Below are 23,283 nucleotides of genomic sequence, written 5' to 3'. Positions count from 1 at the left end.
CCGAAGATATAGGAGAAATGGTGAGGAGGACATAAGGAAGAGCTAGTCATGTGGAAGCTGACTGGTATTCTTGCAGACTACAACCTTTTCTTCGTGTTCATGTCATGATACCCTTCAAAGCCATAATTCTACCGAATTCATACCTTCTTCTTGGGCTTCCCCATGCTATGGTGGATCCTATTCTAACACGAGACAAAGCGCGCACAGGCATCCTTCAGGACTCCTTACATGGACAAAATCCCAGATTCAGCGCACGCTTTGGTTCAAGGCAAGTTTTGACGGGTCAACGCTAGCACTAAGCCACATGATACACTACTCCCTCACGACAGCCGCACAAACGTTTCTCCTGCATCACAGTACAATACCTCTTCCTCGCTCTCGCATCTACCACATCAACACCATCAGGCTCCAACTTCACCCCTCCCATCTCCTCCACCGGCACAACCCCCCTCTCCCTCCTCAATCTCGCCCCCTTCTCAAGCCGATACCTCTTCCCCTCCCTCATCGCCCTTTCATATCTCCCCCACACCTTCTCATGCCGATACTGTTCGATCGTCTGATTCGCCACACTCGGCACATCCAAACAACTCCGACAATAATACCTCATCTGCCACGTCTTCCTGGGATCCTGCCACCACCAGTCCCAGCTATCGACTGGCTCACTCAGCGTCCCACACCGATCACAAATAACACTATGCTTCACGATCGTGCCGCGCCTATACAGGCCGGTGCGCATCCCACACGGTATACATATCCTACGATGGGCGTCCTTCCCACCCAGATTAAAGGAGGTCCTAGCCCGGCTCCGGCGGGGTCCAGTGCACCTCGCCCGGGTAAACGCCGACTCAGTCGCGAAGCGCCTGTCAACATTCGTGAAGCTAGGCAGCCATCTTAGACAGTGATAGCACGGTAGACTTATGCTTAGACATTTGAGGGCCTCTTCTTGGGCGCGTATGTCCGGATCGAGACTACTGGTATCGTAGGAGGCGGAGTGGTAGCCTTGGAAGGATTCCTCGGCGGCTGCCCAGTATTCTTTCTCGAGTTCGCGGAGATGGGCGTGTTCTTCGGCGAGGAGTGCTGTGGCGCAGAGTTTGTGTTGGGTGAGGAGGGTTTGGGTGTTGATGAGGGCTGTGAAGCGGGAGTGCGTTAGGCGGAGATTGGTTAGGGAGGGCCAGTTGAGGAAGGTGAGGAGGTTGATGAGGAGTTCGGAGGGGAGGTCGGTTAAAGTTGGTGTGGGCATACTGGTACAGGAGGGTGAGTTGCTAAGGTGTGGCCCGACGGTTCGTGGAATAGTTGTGTCTGTACGGCAGTCCCATATCTCGGTCCCTGTAAAGCTGCTCGCAGTATACCTACACCTTACTCATCCGGGTGAGCCCAGCTAACGCGTCATCTCCGACGAAGAGGATCGTCTGATGAGAGAGGTAGCTACGGCCAAGCACGGATATCTCCTCCGTTACGTACGTAGCGCTATGATTTACCGTACATACAGTAATAACTCTTTTGTACGATGCGATCGGTCGCACTCTTGAATATGGCAAATCCGAAGGTATCGTAAAGGTAAGTGCTGTAGGTTAGCCGAGGACTTCCTAAAGGGGAGATTAGCCTAGAGAAATTTGACTGAGATAGGCTAGGTTAGTACCTAAGGCAGCTAAGTTTAGCTGAGGGAAAGAGGTAGAAAACCTGAAAACTAGACCTTCCATTTGCGATGTGTATGAGGCATTTCCTTTTCCAGAAAGGAGGTTATCGCAGTTTACTACTACGAAATCAACCATCGCGCCTATGCATATCTCAAATTGGCGAATATCGCAAAAGACCCCTATGGCAAAAAAGAGTTATTACTGTAGTACGCAAAGCTACCGAGGTCTATTCTCGCCTGTTCAACCCCCCAAGGACAGCCGAGAGAAGCCAAGATTCATGCTGCTTCATGCTTACCGCAAGAGCGGCAAGAGGTAGCCTATCTTACAAGATGTGATCAAAACGCTTCCACAATCCTCAGCTTAGCAGAGACCTCCGCTTGATTCTCATCAACATGTCCAGTAACGGCAAGGAGGTAGCACTGATCGTCGGTGCCAGCAGAGGCATAGGCCGACAGGTCGCTATTGACCTTGCGAAGAACGGATATTATGGTAGGTACCAACTCGCGATCAGTCACGGCCGACATTTTGCGTGGGCTACCAGAGGCACAGCACGCTTCATGTTCCTCCTACACGCTGTCATGCCACAAAGCAACAACTCAGCTTACCAAATCCCTACATAGTCGTCGTCTCCGCCAAAACAACCTCAGATGCCTCCGCCATACCCGCTTCCGAATTCCCACCAAACCCAAACTCCCAAGCCAGTACAATCAACACCGTAGCGCGCGAGATCACCGAGGCAGGCAATTCATGTCTAGCACTACCCGTCAACACCCGCGACCACACCAGCATCCAGAAGCTCATTGACGATGTCGTCGCCAAGCTTGGCCGCATCGACGTGCTCATCTACAACAGCGGCGCGATATGGTGGTCCGCGGTTGAGACTACAACACTTAAGCGCTTCAAGCTGATGCAGGAGGTCAATGCCGAAGGTACGTCGGCCCTCCCTCTCACCACCCAGCTCAGCTGGTCACCACTCATCCAAAGCAATACAATCCATACTAACCCCACCAGGCCTCTACTCAACAGTCCAATCCTGCCTCCCCATCTTCAAACGCCAAAACTACCGCGCCCGCATCATCGTCGTCTCGCCCCCAATCTACTCGCGCTTCATCCACGGCAAAACCGCCTACGCAATGTCCAAGCTAAGCATGAGCATCCTAACCCTCGGTCTAGCCAAGGACATCGAACGCCAGTCTCACTCCAACATGTCCATAACATCCATCTGGCCCGCCGTCGCAATCACATCCGCCGCAACAGAACTCAACCCGGCCGTTCAAGCGGCTGGTATGGATTCAGTCGACATCGAAAAACGGAAAGATCTACGCAAGCCCGAGATCTATTCTGATGCAATATTGGGGATACTGCGCGCGCCATGTGAGAAGGTAAATGGAAGACTTGTGCTCGATGAGGATTATTTGAGGAGTGATTGGGGGTATGGGGATCGGGACTTTGAGAAGTATAATGTTGTGCCGGGGAGTACACCGCGCAGGATCATGCCGAAGAGGTATCCGGATTTGGATGTTGAGGAGCAGGATGATGAGGGGGTTAGGATGGATAGTGTTAAGATGAGGGGTGGGAGGTTGTAATGAGAACAAATGTTATGTCGCTCTTCGCACGGTGCCTGCTTGGTCGTTAGTATCCGAGTCAAGATGTCCTCCTGCTTCGCGATGCAGCATCTTCTTGGCGTCTGCCAGTCTTCTTGCTCTGTACGACTGCTGCTTGTACTTGTCTGATATGAGTGCTAGAGTGGAGATGCGTCGCGGCATCTTCGAGGATAAACTTGTAACTTCTCTGGCGGCAGCTCACAGCATGCTCCGCTTCGGAGTCTGTGCAGTGGTAAGTATTCGGACCCAGGTTCGAGTCCTTGCTACCGACAGAAGCTCGTTCCTCCCTTGCAAACCTACACTACCTGCACCGAGTTTGCTGTCTTGATATACACGCTGCGTGCCGTCTCACTTCGTCTTATAGCCCTACGGACAGAATCCGATCGTGGTCTTTTCAATGATCGTCCTGACTTCTTTCCTGTGACATGGTCAATGACCCATTCAACGGACTTCTGAACGACAGAATGGAAGCGACATTGTATTCAATATTCATTAGCGGCTCATTTTGACGCCTCTTCAGCATTGTGTATCAACCCTCCAAAGACGGTTTCGCTGTTTTGATTACGTTCTCGTTCGCTTCACAAACGTGTCAACAATGGCACAGCGATAGATACACCTTGTTTTCTGTTTCTTCTCACTCTTCTCACACGACCTTTAGATCTCCAGCAAGGTGGCATCAGCCATAACTCATATGCGCTCTTTGTGCTTTCCTGAACCGGATGTAGACCCTCCCAGGACATTAGCTCGTTCTTTCTCCTCGTGGATCCACTTCGCTACGTTCTTGACAGCTTGCGCGGGGTTGGATGGGTACTGCAGCAAGTAGTCCTGAACTTGAGCAGGTGAAAGCCCATTCTCCGGGAGCTGTTCAGCGAATCTTTTCGCGAGCTCAGGAATTGCCGTCAAGTCGTAGCCACACTGCATCTTGTCGATCGGCTGAAAGTAGAACGTGAACATCTCACGAGCGGTATTTCTGCTGATGTAGCCAAATTCGATAATCTTACCAACCCGTCCGGCTCGAGTGACGGCTCGATCGAGGGCTTGTGGCTTGTTGGTGGTCATGATGAGCACATAGCCTGTAGAGGAGGAAATACCGTCCATGGTGTTGAGTAGGCCAGCAAGTGTGACGTTGGTCAATGGTTCGGATTTTGGCTCTTCCTTCTTGGGAGGCTCAGCTCTTAGCTTTGGTGCAGATTTTGCTGCAAGCTGTTCAAGTTTGGTCTGCTTGGCTTGCTTCTTGGCCGCTCTCTTGTTCTTCTTGCCTCTTTTTGCGTCTTGCTGCGCCCGAAACTTTGCCACTTCCTCTTCTAAGCTGTCGTAGTCGATGTCTGACGCATGGGTCTCATCCTCCTCGGACTTATCGTCACGATTGAGGAGACCAGCGCAGTCGATATCCTCCAGCACCAAAAGATCACCCTTCTTCAAGCGTCCAAAAAGTGTTTTGAGCACATCATCGTTGATGCTCTTATCGGTCAAGGAGAGCGTGTAGATGCTCAGGTTGAAATAGGCTGCAATCGCCTTGATGAGTAAGGTCTTGCCGCATCCTGGTAGACCGAAGAACAGATAGCCTTTGCGGTAATTCGCACCACGAGCGTTGTACCACATCTCTGCGCCCTCGCTCAAGAAAAGCTTGAGGTCATTCATGATTGCCTCTTTGACATCAGTCTCCATGAAGACACTCTCTATTGGTCTGCGTTTGGCTGAATTTTGTTCTACCCATCTTCCTTGCTGCACGCCAAATACGCTTACGGAATTCTTCTGCTTTTCTGCGCTCGTCTTTTGAATCTCAGCCAAGAGCTCTTTGATTGGTTTCGGCGATCTACCGAAGCACCAGAGCTTGATCGTGTTCCCATCGTCTTCGGAGGTGAAGAGGAATGGTTGCTTGTTATGTGTGAAAAATTGCATCTTGCTTGTGGCGCCATGGTATACCACACGCTGGTCGCTGGTGGAGTCCACCCGATTGTTATTCTTGAACGTGCTCCAGGATCCAGCATGAAGTGCTCGACGGTTTCCGAAACCGCTTTGCTGATTATGAACTCCATGACATTGTTGTAGAATATTGTGTCATCCTTGGAGATGGTGACTGACGCGTAGAGGCGCTCCCGAGACCATTTCCAGAAGTCGTTCAGCCGTGCCGGCACAAATGTCATCATGACGCAGAAGACGACGATGGAGCCCAGGACTCGCGCGAGCAAGGGACGAGATTTTGCAAGCCCAACAAGTTTTGGCAGGTATTTCCTTGCAATGGCCCCTGTCACACTGGAAGAGGGATCATGTAAACCAAAGACTGAGACGAATATTAGACCTGTGATACCATGCTGTTTCCATATATCAATTGTGTTATCGGTAGAGGGAGGGATTGGATTTCGTTTAATCTGTCGGTTGCCGTTGGCATCGTAGGAGTCCTGTTCCTCGTACCGCTGGTCGTACTCATCCCAGTTCGACATCTTGTATTCTGACCTAACATCGGTCACGTCGGTAGCGAGCGAAGGAACTTGAGAAGTCGAGAGATTGAATTAATCGGTCGAATTGATTTCCTCCGGATGTATCGATCGACCAGTGCAGAAGAGGTCGACCTAGAGACAGTAGCTAAAGAACATGAAAGTATGACAGAATTTGGTTGCTGTCGCAGTCTCGAAGAAAGCGCAATATTTATAGTGGATTCGCCGTGTTGATACATCGGAGCTCACAGACATGAGAGCTTACATTTTGAGAGTGTTTGATCGTTCGGAGCTGTCGTGGTGGCCACCATCAACCAGTGTTATAAGTGAAAGCAGTTCTTTCAATCGTACCCCTGTGGCAGAGGACGGTAGGTTCGATCCAGAAGAAAGCATGCTCGAGGCAGTGTAGCCCAAGGTGTCAACACCGCAAGGTACGGCCCGAACTCGACAGACCATGATCGACTGTATGCACCACTTTGCTATTCGTCTTGTGATCGTCGTGAGTGCCAGCAGGAAGACCGACCGAATTGAACACTGTTGTTATCGAAGTGCATTGGCGCCAGCCATACTGACCGTGTCGGCTGTGAGTACATTAACTTTCGTCATAGAGACAGCAAGCAGCTCATCACCGCTATGATCCTCCGCCTGACCATGCATCAGGCCAGTGACAGATTATCACTGCCATGGTAGATCGCAGCTCAGATATAGTTAGAACCCTCTTGCCTGGAAGGGAACATGAGGTGGACTGTAAGACGAGCCAGCTCGAACAGTGCAAGTACCGAAAAACATGAGATGCGATGAATGATTGCTGATTGTGACAAGCAAGAAGGTAGGAAACTGAGATGGAGTACTGTTTTGTGAGGCTAGTCTGTGTACGGACTAGCGTTAAACGCGTCGTTGCGCTTGCCAATGGTAGATAGTATCTGTTCTTCAAGGCGAGAGCGACCTGAGATCGGACGAGAGCTTGGACATGATTGATCACGACATGAGATATATGATCTTATGCCACGTAAAAATACAGTAGACCTGCACATCCATTCACCAAGTCTACCTTCTACCGTCGAAACTCACAGCCTTCAGCGCCCCGATTCCCTTCTCCTCGTCAATCCCTCCGCCAAGTCGAGGATACCAATGCCCAAGCCATCCGCGATCGCTGATCACCTCAACCTCCGGTCCAGTCCTTTTAGCACGTTTCGTCAAGGTCGGTGTCCTTAGTATCCTCTTCCTGAAGTCCTTTCGTGCCTCCTGCCGCCGTACACGGTCAGATGCGTATTTCTTCCTGATGTAAAGGAACCAAGATAGACAGAGAAGACTAGTTGTAATGCCACTGGTCATCCAGAAGATCCAGAATGGTTCCGTAACAATTGTTGAGTTCTCCGGAGGTGGCCAATTGAAAATAGGTGTGTCGAAGACGCTTGCTATGAACGTGCCTGGCAAAAACACGAAGGATGCCACTGCAATAGCCATCATTGCGTTGTTGGTATTGCGGCCTTGCCAAGCAAGCTCATTGTTTATATCAGCTACTGCTAAGCTGACACGGAAGTCCCGCTGGTTGACAAGGTGGGACATGGATGACATCTGTTGGCTAAGACGTTCAGCCAGTGTATCCGCATCGTGGAGGTAAATTTTGGTGAAGTCGTCCATACGGTCAAGTACTGTATCGAGCTCCTGACATTCTCTGCTTCGCGCATCAAGTTGGGCATCGATATGTCCTCGATGGTTTAGAGACTCAAGGTATGTCTTGTTCATTCTTCGAAGCCAGAGAATCTGCTCCCTGAAGCTCTTCAGCCGGAATCTGATATTGATGAGCTTGCCGCTAAGCACGTTATATCTTTCCACGGCCTTCTTCTGCGCCTTTGCTACATTCTCCTCGCTTTCTGGGTCTTCAGTATTTGGGTCTTGGTATGCTTCGATCTCCCTGTCTAGCACCCAGTCCCATGTAGCCAAGCCAACACTCTTCTCAATCTCAAAGGTGTCAGAATTTGTCTTTTCGAGCAGCTGAAATGTCCACACGAGCGAAATCTGCGTCTTGATGTATGCCAGTAGCATCGGATGCGCGATATGCTGCTTCAGCCTCAGTATTTCATGCTCAAGCTCTCCTCGTCTCTGGGCACCATCTCCTTCGCGGTAAAAGAGGACAGCGGAGGTATGTCTGGTGGCGTGAAAGTAACTCCAAGCTATACTCCAACTAGTACCGCTTGTATAGTACTTTGTGACCTCTCCACCACTGGTGCCCTCATCCCCAAAGACTTCATACGAAGGAGCGCTAAGAAAAGTGATGTGGCTCTTCACATATGCGCCCAGCGCGGCTAACGGCAATTGCGCATGTCGGAAGATCTCACGTACCATCTGCACATGTTGCTCCCGATCAGCATGTGGTGTGACTTCTGTTTGTCCAGGTATTGTCCGATGAGTAGGCGTATACTGGGCAGGGTTCCGAGAGAACTCATTCGTCGTCTTGATCATTAGAATCCTGAGCGCTGGCGTCGCCTTCCAACGTTCGACATCTTCGGGTTTGATGCTCGTTGGACGGAGCCATTGCTTGAGGTCATCGGTGCTAGTGTTTGATCGTACCGTTTCGACAGTAGGCTGATCAGAACCTTCAGCGAGGTAATACTTGTCAACTTGAACATGGCCGTTGTATCGCTTGAGGTCTTCTTCTGATAGTATGAAGCCGTCACCATGCATGAAGAAAGGTAGCATACCGGTCGATGACTGTGTGCTTGGTATCAGATGTGACTTGATGTTAGCAAGAGGGTCGGGTGGTTCCTGCCAGTGGGTAGAAGCAACGCGAGCAGGTTGAGGTAGGACAATTCGTATCACAATCAGGCTAGCATTTTCATGAGATAAGCAGAGAAGACTTCTTTGAAGTTTCACCGAAAGCTATATTACATACCTTTATACCTTATCTGAACCATTTTGACCTGAGCGATTGCCTAGAGGGTGTCGCATCACTTTCAAGGTATGCAAAAGGTCATCTGAAGCAGTGATCTGGAGGCCATGGCGTGTCGAGCCAGGACAATATCTGCATGTGTGCAGTACTTTCGGTACTTACAGAATGAAAGCCCGAGAGGATAGCCTGTGCCAACGAGGGAGAAAGGAACAAGATAAGGCGTGTTCAAGGTATTGGCCAGCATGGTGCGGGCGATGAGTCGAAGGCTATGGTCATGATGGCTGTGCCTTTTCAGAAGTTCCATGCACTCGGGATGTACCAGCTGATGTGACTGCCATGTGTCCCTGAGATTCCCTTGGTCGCTCCTGCAGGAATTGCATCATGTGTAACATGAGTTGGGGTGTCATAGATGCAAGGCAAAATCAGGCGCGATGATTGTGCCCAAATCAGGGTGACAAAACTGCGCGCCTAAGCGAGCTTCACTTTTGAACGCCACCGATTGGTCAGAATCCACCCGGGCCTACGCAGCGCGAACCGGCTGAAGTCTTCACAAGAAGGTCCCTTCCACGTTGTCGGTCACGAACTTGAAGGCAAGCTCTGGCGACCTCCGCCGTCAAGAACCATTGGATGTTACGTGAATTGAGTCGTACACTTGCTTCAAACAGCCTCTATTGCTATCTACCCAGATTCTACCATCTCTTGTGCATATCGCATTGTCTAGCTCGCTAAATCAGAAGCTCCTCCCACTTGCAAAAGAAGATAACGCCGCGCAGATGGTACTCTCGCAAACATTCTCATAGGGACGACAACCGCCGTTCCGCACGACCATCACCCTTTTACGCCTTGAAGATATCAAGCATAGCCTTCAGACTCTCCTCACCCCTCTCTTTCTTACCCAACGCCTTCCTCATCGCCGTCTTCTCCATACTCATCTCCGCAAGCTTCTTCTTCTTGTCCTGCAACTGCACAATCTTATCCTCGATGCTGCTGATGATGCGGTACCTCTTCACGATCACTGCCCTCTTCTGCCCGATTCTGTAGATACGATCGACGGCCTGTGCTTCAGCGGCGGGATTCCACATGGGCTCCATGATGAAGGCGCGGGATGCTGCGGTGAGATTTAGACCTTGACCAGCTGCCTTGATCGATGCGAGGAGAATGGTGACGCTGGTGTCTGTGTTCAGAGCGTCGAGGACCTTGCGACGTTGTGAGAGGGACATTGAGCCATCGATGCGGACGTAGGTGTGGCCATTGTCGTCGAGAGCCTTCTGGATCAGGTCGAGGTGCGATGTGAACTCACTGAATACGACGCATTTGAGTGGTGGTTCCCCTGCCTCAACGAGTGGCATGCTTTCTTCGTTCATAGTTGTGATATCTTCGAGGAGCGCCTTGGTCTTGGTGTGAGGGCCAGTATAGTACCCATTCTTAAACAGATTGTTCTTGACCATTGTGGTTTCTTCTGGTACCGCCTGGAGCTCCTCTGCGTAGGTCTTCGGGATGGGAATGTATTGTGGACTCATGGTCATGAGGCACTGTTCACAGACCACACTTTCTCCAGCGATGCGCGCAGCTTCGAAGGCTGCATGATACGCCTCGAAGCACTCTGTGCACAAAACATCAAGGCACGGCAAAACCACAGCTGATACTGGCTCATTCGGGCTTTCGCGCAGGTCGCTTGATGGTGACTCGCCACCGAAGCGTCTGAGGCATTGCGCGCACATGTCAGCATCTGCTTCGGCCATCATGCTGAAGTGCTCGTATGCTCTCCGCTTGGTAATATCTGCTGGCGGCTTTTCTTGCTCGAGGTCGACCGGGTCTTCAGGCACACTGCCCTTGTATTCCGCAAGCTGTTCTTCGTTGAGCAGCTCCCTGCCATGATCGCAAATGAGGCGCAGGATAGTGATACCTTTCAACACACGATGATACTGACTACCTGTGCCTTTGCTCTGACGAGCCATATCCTTGACAACGACGCTGAACATCTCTCGGAAGAAGTCGTGTAATGCTCTTTCCTCTTTCGAGAGTTCGAGGCCAACAATAACGTCCTGTCGTTCAGGTAGATCGATTCTGTCGCGCAGTCGCCGTAATGTGAAAGAGTCAACAAATACCCGAAGTCGTTTCAGAAATCCAGGATCTCCTGATTGTGCTGGTGCTTGAATGTATTGGTTGAACCTGGCAACTGAGTCATAAGGATAGAGACGAAGGAATATGGTCAGGGAGCCTAGATCCGCGATGCGATTCTGGATCGGAGTTCCAGTCAGACACCACCGACGTTGTGAGAAGAGCTGATACATGGCCCTCGCCTGGGACGATTTTGACTCTCGAATGTGGTGAGCTTCATCTAGGACAACGCGGAACCATCGGATCTTCAACAAAGGGCTTGGATCGCCTGCATCTGCGCCTCTACCAGTGATCTCCGCCCCTGCTGTGCCGTAGGTCGTGATGACCACATCGTTGTCGGCTAATTTGAAAGGATTGCGGCACCGATTCGGACCATGATAAACATGGTACATCATCGAGCCAGATTTTGTGTGATCTCTGATTTGATCCTCCCAGTTCTTCACCGTACTGACAGGGGCAACCAGCAAGGTAGCTCTAGAATTGCAAACGAGTGAAGCTTCTCCTTCGTCTGCCTTAAGCAGTCTCTCTTGGCTGAATGCTGTAGCTTCGGATGCAGTGCTTGCTATTAGGGACAGAGCTTGTATGGTCTTACCAAGTCCCATGACATCGGCAAGGAGACCGCCGAGTGATTCCGGTGGAGGTTCCTTCACCGTCAAGCCAGCGACAACCTCTTCATAGACTATCCGACGTTGATTATCAAACTTTTTTCGCCAAAGTGACGAGTTGCCAGCTTCTTCTGACCCAAATGTGCGAGGTTGCTCTTGACGCAACATAAAGGTCAGCGCCTGCTTTTGGTGAGGGAGCAATGTGGTGACAATCAATGATGGTGGCTCGGTTTCTGCCAGCTCGTTCCCTTCCTCTGACTGGTAATCGAACAATTTTGACACAGCATCTACCGTCTCTTCAGTCGTTCTCGTTGTGCTAACGGCTTGATGGGTAGCTGCCACCTTTTGCGGGTTGTTTCTTCTATCCTTATGCGGGTTCATGACAGGGATGCCGGCATCTGCAACCATCGGTGCTTTGAGCCAGATGTTCTTCTGACCGAACCATCGTCCAATCTTCTGCACATCAGCTCGACGTCCATACAGATTCATGATAACCTTAAATCGATCTGAACAGTCCTGGTGTACCCACTCGTTTGGCTTCTTCGTTCGCGTCAGCATTCGACATTGCACGCGTAGCTTTGGAAAGCCATCCATCGCAGGTGCTAGTGCTGAGGCAAGTTCCTCCCCGATGGTACCAAACGTTACTCCGTATGGATCCGTGCACTCAATCCGAATTGTACTGTTTGGGACCCTCCGAAGAACAATTTTGAAGACAGGCCATTGGTTGGTAGCAAAGTTCGTTATCTTCTTGTCAGGCTTCGGCACTTTGTGGGCCAGAACATTTCCATCAACCATACCGTAGCAGACTTCTTGGTCGTCGAGATTCCGTGAACCAGTGATTTCGAACCCGTCGTCATCGTCATCCTCATTCGTCAAATCTATCGAAGCTGATGGAATGGTTGTACCGGTCACCGCAGGGTCTGGCTTCGGCTTGAAGTATTCACCAACGCCTGCATTGCCATGTCGGGAACTTCGATTAACAGACTCCTTCTTCTGGTCGTCATCAGCGGGCTCGTGCTCGGTTTTGATCTTCTTTGCGGGTCGCTGTTCGAGTCGCTTTTCTGCACCATGTAAAGACTCAAGGAAATTGAATCCTGTCGTGGAGGCATTGACGTTGTTTTGCGCAGTAACGCCGTTCTGCGAAGTGTTCGTTAGCCGTTAGCGACACAAATCTACTGGAAGGTAGTGGTGCTGTCTTCTGACAGACTGCAACATGAACAAAATACTCGCTTACCTCTCCCATCATTTGACCATTGGCTGGACCATTCTGTACGTCCATTTTCGCTGCTTTCGCGCTGGCCTTCGGTCCTCGAGGATTTAATAGTGCTCGTGGATCGTATGATCGAGCAACAGTGGGCGATGTATTGACGGGCTTCGCATTGGATCCAGTACCGGATCGGCTGGGTGTGGATGGTGGTGATGGATGTGCATGGTTGGAAGATGCTACTGTGGTTTATATAGTTAGAATCCGGATGACCAGATGACTTGGAACTGAAAGATGAACTGAGATGAACATGAGTGAACACTTCGTAAGTGACATGGTGGAAGCGCTTGGCGTATCTTATGCTCGATCGAGGGTAATGGTGCTTGCATACGTCGTGACATGCGGAAAGCAGAAGCATGTTACCTTTGAAGGTCTGCCACTTAGCTTTGCCAGGAGGGCAAGACATATCCTTTCCCCCTTGGCGTATGCTTTATTGCCAATGCAGATGACAAGACGGAAACCACTTACGACTGTTAGAGCCTGCCTTTGTTCTTGCCTTGCCATGTTTCTTAGGCTCGAGCAACGCTCTCATATCCATCTTCAACCCTTCTTTTTCCGGGTTGGCCTATGCCAGATTGTGTCTTCCGGCAGCGTTCGAGATGGCATCATCTGTGCTGCATTTCCGTCGACGGTGGTGGGTGAACTACTGATGCCCTCAGAGGCAACCACGAGTCAGCGCGAAGGCGTTCTTGCCACTTGTAGATGAAGCCGGAATTCTTCTTTGTTATCACGAGAGTCACGCTAGTGAGTTCAACCAATCACGAAACGAGTATAAGATACTGTACGAGCTACGCTGATATACAACTCTAGATGTTCGCTCTCCTTGAGCTCAGAAGTCGTAAGCTGCGTAGACAGCAGGAATATTTACCAGGCAGTGTCGGGCTTGGTAGAGATTCATGATGAACCCACTCAATTGACCATCGTTCGTTCAAAATGCCAAGACGCCAATTCATTGCTTCGCTATAACGCTCCAATGTGCTACAGTATCTCATTTGCGATTATACCACCCGTGCCGAACGTCTCCTACTCCTAGCTGTCATGTCCTTCCTTGTCACAGACAAATTCTTCATCCATGCCCATCCATATGCTCTTCCGGCGCCCTACTTCCCACCATCCAATCCTCCATAGCAAGCCACTCACTCCAACTCCTCTCCGCCGCCAGAATCTCCTCCTCATGGGGTCCCATCAATGGCTTGAGAAACGGCACGGTCTCCAACGGCAACATATCATAGTCCCTCTTCACACTCGCCCACCCACCACTCTTCGCCGCAAACAAGTAGTTCCGCCGCTCCGTCTCCCTCTGCGGACCAACGCCCTGCTGCCAATCATTCCCGAAGAACCCGTGCAGGATTTGCGGCACGTCCATGCCCGTTGCGACTAGGCGGCGAATATACGGTATTAGTGAGACCGGAACGGCACCGTGGTCCTGGGACGAAATAGCGCCCTGCTTCATGGAGTTGATCTCGTCCGTGCGTTCTTGCGCAGAACGAGCGCCTCGCGACGTGAAAATAGGTGGATCTCGCTGAAAAGGGAGCAGTATATTTATGAAAGCCGCGAAAGCTTGGACTAGAACGTCGTGTTGGGAGTGGTCGACAAAGTAGCGTTGGCAACTCTGATATTTGGGAAACCATGCTAGCATATCGAAATGATAGCCGGATGTAGATGCATTGCTTGACTGTTGCCGCTGCTTCTGTTTCGAGCTGCTGCCTTTCTCCGAGATAGTACTTGGTGTTCGGCCTGGTGTGCGGCCAGAGAATGGACCATGATCTGCAGCATCGCTAGATGATGATGAATATGCCATGTCCATGCTGGAAGACGCTCAACGGGTCGAGGGAGGTGAAAGGAGGGTGGAAATTACAATGTGGCGGTGATGGTTTTGTGCCACTAACTTGAAAGATGTTTTGTTTGCCAATACCCGACATGGATGCTTGCGGTATGAAGCACCATCCTTTCAGGGCACCTTAACCGCGGCGTGAGTCCCGAAGCCAGGTTCGGTAGAATTTAGACATCTGTGGCAGCGCATACAGGCATGAAGGATTGTGTTCATGACTGATAGGGACCGGCAATACGAAACCAAGCGAGGTTGGGCAAGAAATTGGAAGCTGATAGCCCGAGCGACCTGGCGGATTCGGAATAGCTTGGTGGATTCAAACAGCCAATGAGGAGGAGCAGCGCATGAGTTCCAGGGTTTTTGGGGCGGAACGTGGCTGCCGTCATGCGCGTCATCGCACATGGCGAATCAAACACGTTTCTATCAATTATATCGTCGATGACTTCTGGGAGTCAAGTAGAAGCTCGGATTTACGTGTTGCACAGGTTTCTGCACCTTCCCTGTACACGCACGTTACTCTGCACGTCGATCAAACTGGCATCCTCAGACACAATCAGCTCAATCGAGCACGCCGTAATGGCACCAACGAAATATTCCCTAGCAACTCGCCTTCCGCTGCAGAATGGCCTGTCAATACCCCAAATTCACCTAGGCGTCTATCTCATGTCCGGCCGTGAGGCGGGGCAGGCAGTCAAATATGCTCTCGCATCAGGCTATCGAGCCATCGACAGTGCCCAGATGTACCACAACGAGGCTGAATGTGGTAAAGCCATACGAGAGTTTCTCGAGGACAAGACACTCAACACGCAAGGCCTGAAACGCGAGGACATCTTCTTCACTTCGAAGCTCGCTTCCAACTCTGACTATGTAAGGGCTCGCTCAGCCATCAAGAAGTCAGTTGAGACTTGTGGTTTGGGTTACATTGACCTGTTCCTTCTTCATTCTCCGTATGGTGGTAAGACTTCTCGGCTGGCAAGCTGGAAGGCCGTGGAGGATGCCGTGAAGGACAGTGAAGTCAGGATTGGGGGTGTTAGCAACTATGGCGTCAAACATCTCGAAGAGCTGATTGCGAGCAAACCTGAGACGCTGCCGACGGTCAACCAGATCGAGGTTCATCCTTTCAACACTCGTACCACGATCACAGACTTCTGCCAGAAGAATGGCATCCTCGTAGAAGCTTATGCACCACTTGCTCGAGCTTTGAGGATGAAGCACCCGACTATTGCTGAGTTATCGAAGAAGTACCAATGTACTCCAGCGCAGCTGATGGTGAGATGGAGTCTGCAACATGGCTTCATCCCACTACCAAAGAGTGTTTCGAAGGAGAGAATCGAGGCGAACGGCAAGATCGATTTCTTCGAGATCGACAAGAGCGATATGAAGAAGATGGACGGTCTGGATGAGTACCTTGTGACAGATTGGGATCCTGTAGATGCTGATTAGATGGCTTTCCGCGTTGAACCACGCGTCGTTGGGTGTGCGGGCTAGCTGTATATAGACGTTCTTCCTCCAACAGTAGGATGTTTCACCCATCGCCCTGCGTAGGTCTTCTCGCATCCATCTGCGCTTTCCTCGCCTGTCTCTCCCTCAACGTCTGTATCTTAGCCTCGAGAGTTATCTTTTGTCTGTTTAGCAGGGCCTTTCTATCTTCAAGCAGAGCGATCTGCTTCGCAACTTCGAGCGAGTATGGTGAGCTTCGAGATTGTGCTGCGGCGGCGCGTCCACCCACAGCCTGCGTTGTGTTCTGCTTTGTGTCCTGTTCTTGCTGTATTGCGGTCGTGGGAACCGCCTGCGAGTTCAGCTCCTCCAACACTGTACTGCCCGAACTCAATTCTCTCGCAGCAGTTTCAATCTCTTTCATGTGATCACTCTCCTGCTTGAACTCTTTCAGTCGTGCACCAAGGAATGTGCATGCAACAGTAAAGACTGCAGCACCAACAGCCCAGACGATGTACTGCCGCCTCCTTATGACATTGCTGTCATGAAATTCTGTCGTCAGTTTTTCCGCATCCCTAGCCTTCTGCGCAGCACTAGGAGCAGTCTGTTGTATAGGTCGAGCTCGGCCAATCGGCGAGGATGATGGCGGTAGTCGTTGCGACGGTCCTAACCGCGGTGCTTCCTCCGTGCGTCCCATGCTCGCTGCCACTCTCGCTCGTCTTCTTCCAACACTTCGGACCACACTTCCGCTTCGACTATGGCTCGCTGTTTGAAGTTCCACCAGAATATCTTGCTGAGTCGCTGGTGCTTCAGTGCGTTTGCTCACTGGACACGTTCCCGTCTTCGCTTGTAGTATTGATCTGTATCAGGCCAGTACTCAGCTAGTTGGGACCCTTCCTTCAGCCGTTTCAGCCTGGCTGCTCTAGGTGATGCTTGTACACTTTTCTGCTCTTGCGCTCCCAGATGACCGCCGGAGCGATCTGGTCCGGCAGTCAACCACTCTTTCAGCTCTTTCCGTGCCCGCAAATGCTCACGCTCCCACTCTACTTCGATTCCTATCTGCGACCTCCAATCTGCCCAGGTGTCGCTGAACGTTGACGTCCCTTGTGTCTCGGTACTCTCTTCGAGCTCCTCGTACCGTCGCTCGTATAAGTAGTGAGCCTCCTCCAGTCGCTGCGTGTAGTGTGCAAAGGCAATACCACTGTTGAGGTACCCACTGAACCGATGTGGCGGTGCTGTCCTGCTACGAGAGTCTATATCGCCCGTACGAACCTCCAAAGCCCAACGGTAGATTTTCAGATTGTTTGCGCAAGCGTCATCATATGGTGAAAGACTTCTGCTCTTTATGTGCCATAGCCCTCTCCACACATCAAGATATGCCGGCAAATAGACGAACCGTAAGAGGTTGAAACTAGGGATCAAAGGCAGACCACCCAATGTTGGCATATCGACACATCTTGGATGTACCGTGATAATGGTGCTACTCTACCCATGGCTCCAGTTTCCGCTGGGCCCGCTCGGCTTAGAAGAGATTGCAGCCTTGTCCCGTACTCACATGCCTACGCGACGACACGAGGCTACAGGTCACGTCTCCCACCGGAACATAGAATACAGTACGGTTCGTACAACCACCAACCACCACTTATTTGCCCGCCCACACTCTTCACCGGATCTCTAGACAAGAAAAGCATTCTGCCGGCTCCAAAATGGCAGACGAGCCAGGCGCCCTCAACTGGCGCCTCAGTGCTCACCCAATAACACTACTCTGCTACCTAGGCTTCAGAATAGGTATGCATGCCTACCCTCCTCTCCAGCACACCACTACCCTCTCGCTTCTCCTCTTTTCCTCCCATACTAACAGAAACACCCAGGCTCCCTCCTAATGTACCTCTTCGGCGTCCTCTTCATCCGCAACTTCGTCCTCGTTTTCATCCTCACCCTCCTCCTCCTCTCAATCGACTTCTATTACCTCAAGAACATCGCCGGCCGCCGCCTAGTCGGTCTCCGCTGGTGGAACGAAGTCAACACCTCCACCGGCGCATCCCACTGGGTCTTTGAGAGCGCGCCCACGGACCGCCAGCCCAACGCAACGGACAAGCGCTTCTTCTGGTTGAGTATGTATGTTGTGCCGGCGCTGTGGGTGGGGCTTGCGATATTGGCGATCTTGAGGCTGCAGAATTTTATTTGGTTGGTTACGAATGGTGAGTGCACAGAGGGAGAGTTGAGTGCGTGAGGAAGAGCGGAAAGCTAACAGGGATATAGTCATTGCGTTGATTCTGACGATCACGAATACGGTCGCGTTCTCGAGGTGTGATAAGTTTGGGCAGGCGAGTAGTTTTGCGGGAAGCGCGATTGGGAGTATGCCGGGGAATATTGCCGGAAGACTGGCTGGGAATATGATGGGGAGATTCTTCAAGTAGCGTTGAGAGGAAGGAGTATTCGAGCTACAATGCAGTATGAATTCGACATATCCCACGCTATGCCCGGAGTCTATGCACAAGAGACGAGTACATTTGGCTTGTCAGCCCCTACGAGCCTCGAGTCAACCCACCTCACAACCACTGCTGATTCCCCAAATGACTAACAAAAGCCCCAGCAAACTCATTGTCCACAGAAGCCTTATCCACAACCCCCATCACCGCCTCAACAGACTCCTCCGGCGAAATCCCACCTTTGAAATGTGGATACGCCCTCATGAACTTCTTCGGCAGTTCCGAATCAGGCGGCGGCATAGAATCAGCTCCTGTATTAACGAAACCCGGACTGATAGCAAGAAACAGGATACCCTCATGTTTAAGGGCGGCGTTGTACTTCGCCACGACCGTGTTGACCGCGGCTTTGGAGATCGTATACGGTCCCCCCTCGAAAATCTCGTAGTCGTTCACGAAGCTGATGTCCGCCATGCCGGAGGAGATGGTGATTACTTTCTTGATGCTTGATTTCCTGACGAGGGGGAGGAAGGTGTTGGTTGTCCAGATTACGCCGAGCACATTGGTTTCGACCGACAACCGGAGATCATCCTCGAGGACCTTTGGATTGTCGGTGAAGTCGGTGAGCTTCTTGAAGGCGGTGTTACCTGGGAGGAAGGCCGCGTTGTTGATGAGGTAATCGATTGATGGGGTGAGTTTTTCGATTTGTGCCTTGGCGCCTTCCAGCGAGGCGAGATCCGTGATATCGGCTTGGATGATGTGTATGTTTTTCAGGTTGTCGGCTGCGATCTTGGCGTCGGTGGCTTCTTTGTTTCTGACGAGGCCGATGACGAGGTTGTTGGGTTGCTGGCTGAGGACCTTGATGAAGCCGTAGCCTAGGCCGCGGGAGGCGCCTGTGACGACGTACGATGGCATTTTGATGAGGGTTGTCGCTGATTGATGTTGTGTTGGATGTTACAGGGTCGGATGTGCTATGGGTTCAGGTCAGCAGAGGCCCGGGCCGGAAGATGTGCTTTGTGTTGAGTGCTGCAGTAGATGATGGTATCCTCCAGGCTGGCATGGCCGTTGAACATATATACTGTCCCATGGAGTGCTATAGCGATTGGGACAACAAAGCGCGCCTGTCGTGGATTTCAAAGCATGGTGATACCTCATACGTGCTCATTCTTGCTGTTGCTTGATTGTCCAATAAGAAGTACTTGCAATTGTGATGGCCAATCTTGATTTCACCGATGCACATACACTCTTGACAACCCGGACTTCCGGGTCAGCGCAGGAGATTCGGCCGAGCTGTTATTCAGATGCGCTGCTAGGAATGCCAAGAAGTCTCCTCGTTCAAGATGACATGTATGAGCCAATGGACGACTGCTATAGGTATACAGAGCGCAACAGAAACCGTCCTTTTGAACATGCTGAGTAATCAATCATATTGAGACCCATGGGATGTAATCATCGGCGAGATGAAGAGCCTCGTCGTGCCGTTGGCCGTAGGAGTAGTTGAGGAGCACTAGATTTCGACAAGACTTCAGCAGCATTTGCGCTTCCCTTGGGTCCTATCTGGACTGAGCTATCGCCGCTCTCCTGAAGTAGAGAAGAGAAGTGCTGGGGCTGCTGCCAGAAGATCACCCGTCGCTCGCCGATTTCCTTAGTACATTGCATTCCAAGATACGGGCGCCCTCCCCAAGGCTCAAAATGTCAGCTCAATCCAAATATTCACCAAGCTCCTGCACGACACCGTTGAGAACAATGAGAAGTATCTCCTGATCTTCCGATAATGGTTTTCCCGAAGCTCGTAAATTCTCAATGGCCTGAGCCGCAACATCTGCCAACGTACTCATGTGGCGCAAATAGTTTTGATTCGTTGTCGTAGGGTTGAGAGCGATGTGAGTTCGTCGGATCAGATCCTGAACTTCCACTTTGCCTTTGCCTCGGAGAAGAATCGCCAAATTCTTGGCAAACTGGGCGGCCCAAAGCCGACGTACAGGAGCAGGGTCTTGCACGGCTGGGTTTCCTATACTTGTAGTTTGCTTCTTCTTGTTGGCACCATTGCCTATGGACGTTGCGTCACCTTTTCCCCCAATGGATGATGTCTTACCGTGATGTGGACTTAACAGGCCACTAGCTCGACTTTCCCCTTGCTGTAGGCGCGGTGGGAGATTAAGCGCGGTGGGAGATTAAGCGCGTCATTCACGCTATCATTCATGTTGAGTCCATGCGGCATCACGTTCTGCTCAACTGTAGACTCCGGGCTTGGTTGCAGCTGTGTGCCTGTCTGAAGATTGGTCTCCTCCACCGTGAAGTTGTTGCCCACGCCAGTGTCCAACTCTTCCACGGGTTCTTGGTTGGGGTCCTCCTCACGATCGTCACTTGTAGCTTCTTCATAGCTCTGCGCCTCTGCACCGTAGCCAACCTTGGCTCGTATGCGTGAGTACACTCTCAAGGCAGTTTTCTTAACATCAACGCGAGCCTTGATCTTGGTCATGGTTTTTTCGATTCTGCTCGACAATACCTCTTTCGTCTTGCTGAATGTTGGTCTGCCAGCATGCTTTGGCCCCTGTTTGATGTTGGGTACTGATGTGGAGGGCCTCCCCAAGGCATTATTGGTGGTGTTGACTCTTTCCTTTGAGAGACCTGTTTTCGACCGCTCTGAGCTTCCTGTCGTGAGTTCGACTACCGATTTGCGAGGATAGTCTGATAGATCGGTCAAGATGCTCTGCTGCACAATGTGAGTGTTTACCAACCGGCAACTCGTCGCAGCATGGCCAGCAAGACGGTCAGCGCGATGATTACCCAGACTATAGGCGCTATCGTGCGCTTTCACCCATCGGATATCGAAGTGAATACCGGACTCAAGAAGACTGCGCACCATGTATTTCAGATAGGCCAATTCTTGTTGGAAGTGAAATTTGCGTTGAGTACTTGCTGACTGAGCTTGGAAGCCCGTTATTGTGTTTATGGCTGTTTGCGAGTCGGTATATACGATGATGGTAGTGATCTTGTTACCGAGCTGCGCTACTTTCTGGTATGCTATTTCAGTGGCTTTGTAGATCGCGAGTAGTTCGGCCCAATTGTTGTCAATTTTGCAAGGAAGTCGATGTATCGAGTCATGCCACAATGTATTGCAATTGGGAGATCGCCAGGTGACAGAGTACGCAAGGCCATTGGACGAGTCTGTGTACAAAACTAATCGACTCCTCCAGGTTGATATTGCATCTTCGGCTTTCGAGATACGCTGGATTTCATCCACGGCCTCGTACTCGACGTCCTCCAGTATGCGCGCCGCCAGTATGTGCATGCAAGCAAGGTCAGTCAGCGGGAAGACTGGCGGAGGTTCGAAAGCGGGTTCGTCGATTATGAAACCTGAACTGTGCAAGTCATGACCGCAATGAGACTGGCTTGATTCGGGCAGATGATGCGGGAGTTGACCATGTAACGCCATGATCGAGAGCGCGTGTGAGAATGACTCTGTGCATAGTCGAGCAAAGACAGGATTTGCATCAACGCAAGGAAGTTGGAGGCGGTCAAGAACATTTTCCGTGCATGCCAGTGTAAATACACTGCGAAAAGTGAGCGCATCGCTTAGAGTGAAGAGTACGAAATTGCTTGAAGTGATAGATTTCGCTGTGCACTATGCCAAACTTCTGCGGTGGCGTACATACCTACTGAGTGCTTTCTGTTATGCCTTGAGGGCTTTGAGTCTCTTGCTTGATATTTCGATGTATACCAATTCCGATGTGATCGATGGACATTGCACTCACTTTTGCAAGGTGTTACTTACCAGTCAAAAGCCTGGCATGAACAGCAAGCACATGTCTACCTTCTGGCCTGAATGGACGTAGAGCACTAGCTGAAGGCATCAAGGTCAGATGAAGACTTGCTCGCTCTTTCCCCAATGCTTTGACTCCAGCGTCTCTCCTGTCCAACTTGGATTCAAGCGGCATAAAACCACAGCTCGCGCCTGCGTGACGCGAGAAAGGGCGTTCGCCATGATGAAATTATCTATGGGAAGACACACGCATACAGACTGGCTCGCAATTTCAGTGATGAAAAGCTGCCCAAGTGTCCTGAAAGTGCCTGCAGAGCTGCGGATGTTGAGTTAAGAATTTATGAAATGAGCGTGACTGAGCTTGTTGGCATCACAACTGCTGCGACTACAATACTAAGGTTCAGTCGTCATTGAGCGTCACGTGATGGACAATTTCGAACTCAATTTCACACATCATTACTTCTTCGCTTCTTCTGAAGGTGTCACTTATCGATATGAGCGTTACGCATTTGGTCAGTATCATCACCTCCCTACGTCTCTCAATGTGATCTTATGGTCCCTGCATACAAGGGGATCATGTGTGATGCTATACTACGGTCCTGCCAGGTACTTCTATGCCAATGACAACTCAATCAAGAACATCTAGTTGCCCAAACCATGATAAGAAGTTGCAGCATAGTCTGTGCTGATACAGACTCAGCAGAACACGGCGAAAATTTCACGCAGGTCGCGTCATGAATTCAACGGTCAATCTTTTACGAGATACCTACCTAAATACTGATATGAGGTATACAGCAGTGACATCGCTTTGCGACGATCTTGATGTCTAACGTGCATTATTGGAGAAATTGCAAAAAGGTCAGCGCCCTGACGAGAATCGAACACCCACACCATGTTCCGATCAGGATCAGAGATGAACCTTCCAAGGACAGCGCCCTGACGAGAATCGAACACGCATGTTGCGACCAGGATCAGAGATGACCTTTAATGGACAACCCTCGAGCGGTACCGCCTAAGTAGCCCATACTCGAGTTCCTTCATAGTCCTGGGGGATGAACGTATACGAGGTGGGATTTCACCACCCCGATCAAGGACCCTGCCCCGAAACTCCAGATTGTTGACCATTTGTGACCACAATTTTGCCGCCAAAATATATGACCTTTCAGCGAGTGACATCGCATGCAGCTGCGCTAGGCTGCAAACACCGCCAACTTCAATTCTGTCACCTCGAGCGCTTACACACGTTCAGAACAGGCGA

General features: G+C 51.0%; 12 protein-coding genes across 12 annotated transcripts; 3 read left to right on the top strand and 9 right to left on the bottom strand.

The window, feature by feature from the left end:
- Window positions 1-295: 295 nt before the first annotated feature.
- On the bottom strand, window positions 296-1,240 carry PMZ80_007239 (uncharacterized protein; the record flags this gene model as incomplete). Its single annotated transcript, XM_064875647.1, has 1 exon — window positions 296-1,240. One exon carries the CDS (start codon window positions 1,238-1,240, stop codon window positions 296-298), a length of 945 nt encoding a protein of 314 aa, XP_064728912.1.
- A 789-nt stretch (window positions 1,241-2,029) lies between these two features.
- Window positions 2,030-3,223, top strand: PMZ80_007238 (uncharacterized protein; the record flags this gene model as incomplete). The annotated part of the gene is made up of 3 exons (XM_064875646.1): window positions 2,030-2,126; window positions 2,258-2,566; window positions 2,649-3,223. The coding sequence occupies 3 exons, from the start codon at window positions 2,030-2,032 to the stop codon at window positions 3,221-3,223; spliced, it is 981 nt and encodes a 326-aa protein (XP_064728911.1).
- A 705-nt stretch (window positions 3,224-3,928) lies between these two features.
- PMZ80_007237 (uncharacterized protein) lies at window positions 3,929-5,685 on the bottom strand (the record flags this gene model as incomplete). Its single annotated transcript, XM_064875645.1, has 2 exons — window positions 3,929-5,119; window positions 5,173-5,685. 2 exons carry the CDS (start codon window positions 5,683-5,685, stop codon window positions 3,929-3,931), a joined length of 1,704 nt encoding a protein of 567 aa, XP_064728910.1.
- Window positions 5,686-6,726: 1,041 nt separating this feature from the next.
- On the bottom strand, window positions 6,727-8,382 carry PMZ80_007236 (uncharacterized protein; the record flags this gene model as incomplete). The annotated part of the gene is made up of 1 exon (XM_064875644.1): window positions 6,727-8,382. The coding sequence occupies one exon, from the start codon at window positions 8,380-8,382 to the stop codon at window positions 6,727-6,729; it is 1,656 nt and encodes a 551-aa protein (XP_064728909.1).
- Window positions 8,383-9,408: 1,026 nt separating this feature from the next.
- PMZ80_007235 (uncharacterized protein) lies at window positions 9,409-13,100 on the bottom strand (the record flags this gene model as incomplete). Its single annotated transcript, XM_064875643.1, has 3 exons — window positions 9,409-12,435; window positions 12,533-12,744; window positions 13,031-13,100. 3 exons carry the CDS (start codon window positions 13,098-13,100, stop codon window positions 9,409-9,411), a joined length of 3,309 nt encoding a protein of 1,102 aa, XP_064728908.1.
- A 528-nt stretch (window positions 13,101-13,628) lies between these two features.
- On the bottom strand, window positions 13,629-14,369 carry PMZ80_007234 (uncharacterized protein; the record flags this gene model as incomplete). The annotated part of the gene is made up of 1 exon (XM_064875642.1): window positions 13,629-14,369. The coding sequence occupies one exon, from the start codon at window positions 14,367-14,369 to the stop codon at window positions 13,629-13,631; it is 741 nt and encodes a 246-aa protein (XP_064728907.1).
- A 600-nt stretch (window positions 14,370-14,969) lies between these two features.
- PMZ80_007233 (uncharacterized protein) lies at window positions 14,970-15,836 on the top strand (the record flags this gene model as incomplete). Its single annotated transcript, XM_064875641.1, has 1 exon — window positions 14,970-15,836. The coding sequence occupies one exon, from the start codon at window positions 14,970-14,972 to the stop codon at window positions 15,834-15,836; it is 867 nt and encodes a 288-aa protein (XP_064728906.1).
- Window positions 15,837-15,918: 82 nt separating this feature from the next.
- Window positions 15,919-16,527, bottom strand: PMZ80_007232 (uncharacterized protein; the record flags this gene model as incomplete). The annotated part of the gene is made up of 1 exon (XM_064875640.1): window positions 15,919-16,527. One exon carries the CDS (start codon window positions 16,525-16,527, stop codon window positions 15,919-15,921), a length of 609 nt encoding a protein of 202 aa, XP_064728905.1.
- Window positions 16,528-16,652: 125 nt separating this feature from the next.
- Window positions 16,653-17,276, bottom strand: PMZ80_007231 (uncharacterized protein; the record flags this gene model as incomplete). The annotated part of the gene is made up of 1 exon (XM_064875639.1): window positions 16,653-17,276. The coding sequence occupies one exon, from the start codon at window positions 17,274-17,276 to the stop codon at window positions 16,653-16,655; it is 624 nt and encodes a 207-aa protein (XP_064728904.1).
- Window positions 17,277-17,536: 260 nt separating this feature from the next.
- On the top strand, window positions 17,537-18,250 carry TVP23 (Golgi apparatus membrane protein tvp23; the record flags this gene model as incomplete). The annotated part of the gene is made up of 3 exons (XM_064875638.1): window positions 17,537-17,618; window positions 17,702-18,031; window positions 18,093-18,250. 3 exons carry the CDS (start codon window positions 17,537-17,539, stop codon window positions 18,248-18,250), a joined length of 570 nt encoding a protein of 189 aa, XP_064728903.1.
- Window positions 18,251-18,382: 132 nt separating this feature from the next.
- Window positions 18,383-19,174, bottom strand: PMZ80_007229 (uncharacterized protein; the record flags this gene model as incomplete). The annotated part of the gene is made up of 1 exon (XM_064875637.1): window positions 18,383-19,174. The coding sequence occupies one exon, from the start codon at window positions 19,172-19,174 to the stop codon at window positions 18,383-18,385; it is 792 nt and encodes a 263-aa protein (XP_064728902.1).
- Window positions 19,175-19,959: 785 nt separating this feature from the next.
- Window positions 19,960-21,698, bottom strand: PMZ80_007228 (uncharacterized protein; the record flags this gene model as incomplete). The annotated part of the gene is made up of 2 exons (XM_064875636.1): window positions 19,960-20,397; window positions 20,451-21,698. The coding sequence occupies 2 exons, from the start codon at window positions 21,696-21,698 to the stop codon at window positions 19,960-19,962; spliced, it is 1,686 nt and encodes a 561-aa protein (XP_064728901.1).
- Between the last annotated feature and the right edge of the window lie 1,585 nt (window positions 21,699-23,283).

This window comes from Knufia obscura (genome assembly GCF_036327395.1).
Source record: "Knufia obscura strain CCFEE 5817 isolate CBS 148926 chromosome Unknown scaffold_8, whole genome shotgun sequence".
In the NCBI taxonomy this organism is placed as follows: domain Eukaryota; kingdom Fungi; phylum Ascomycota; class Eurotiomycetes; order Chaetothyriales; family Trichomeriaceae; genus Knufia; species Knufia obscura.
Note: the sequence above shows the minus strand (reverse complement) of the source record. Positions and strands in the feature narration are given on the sequence as shown.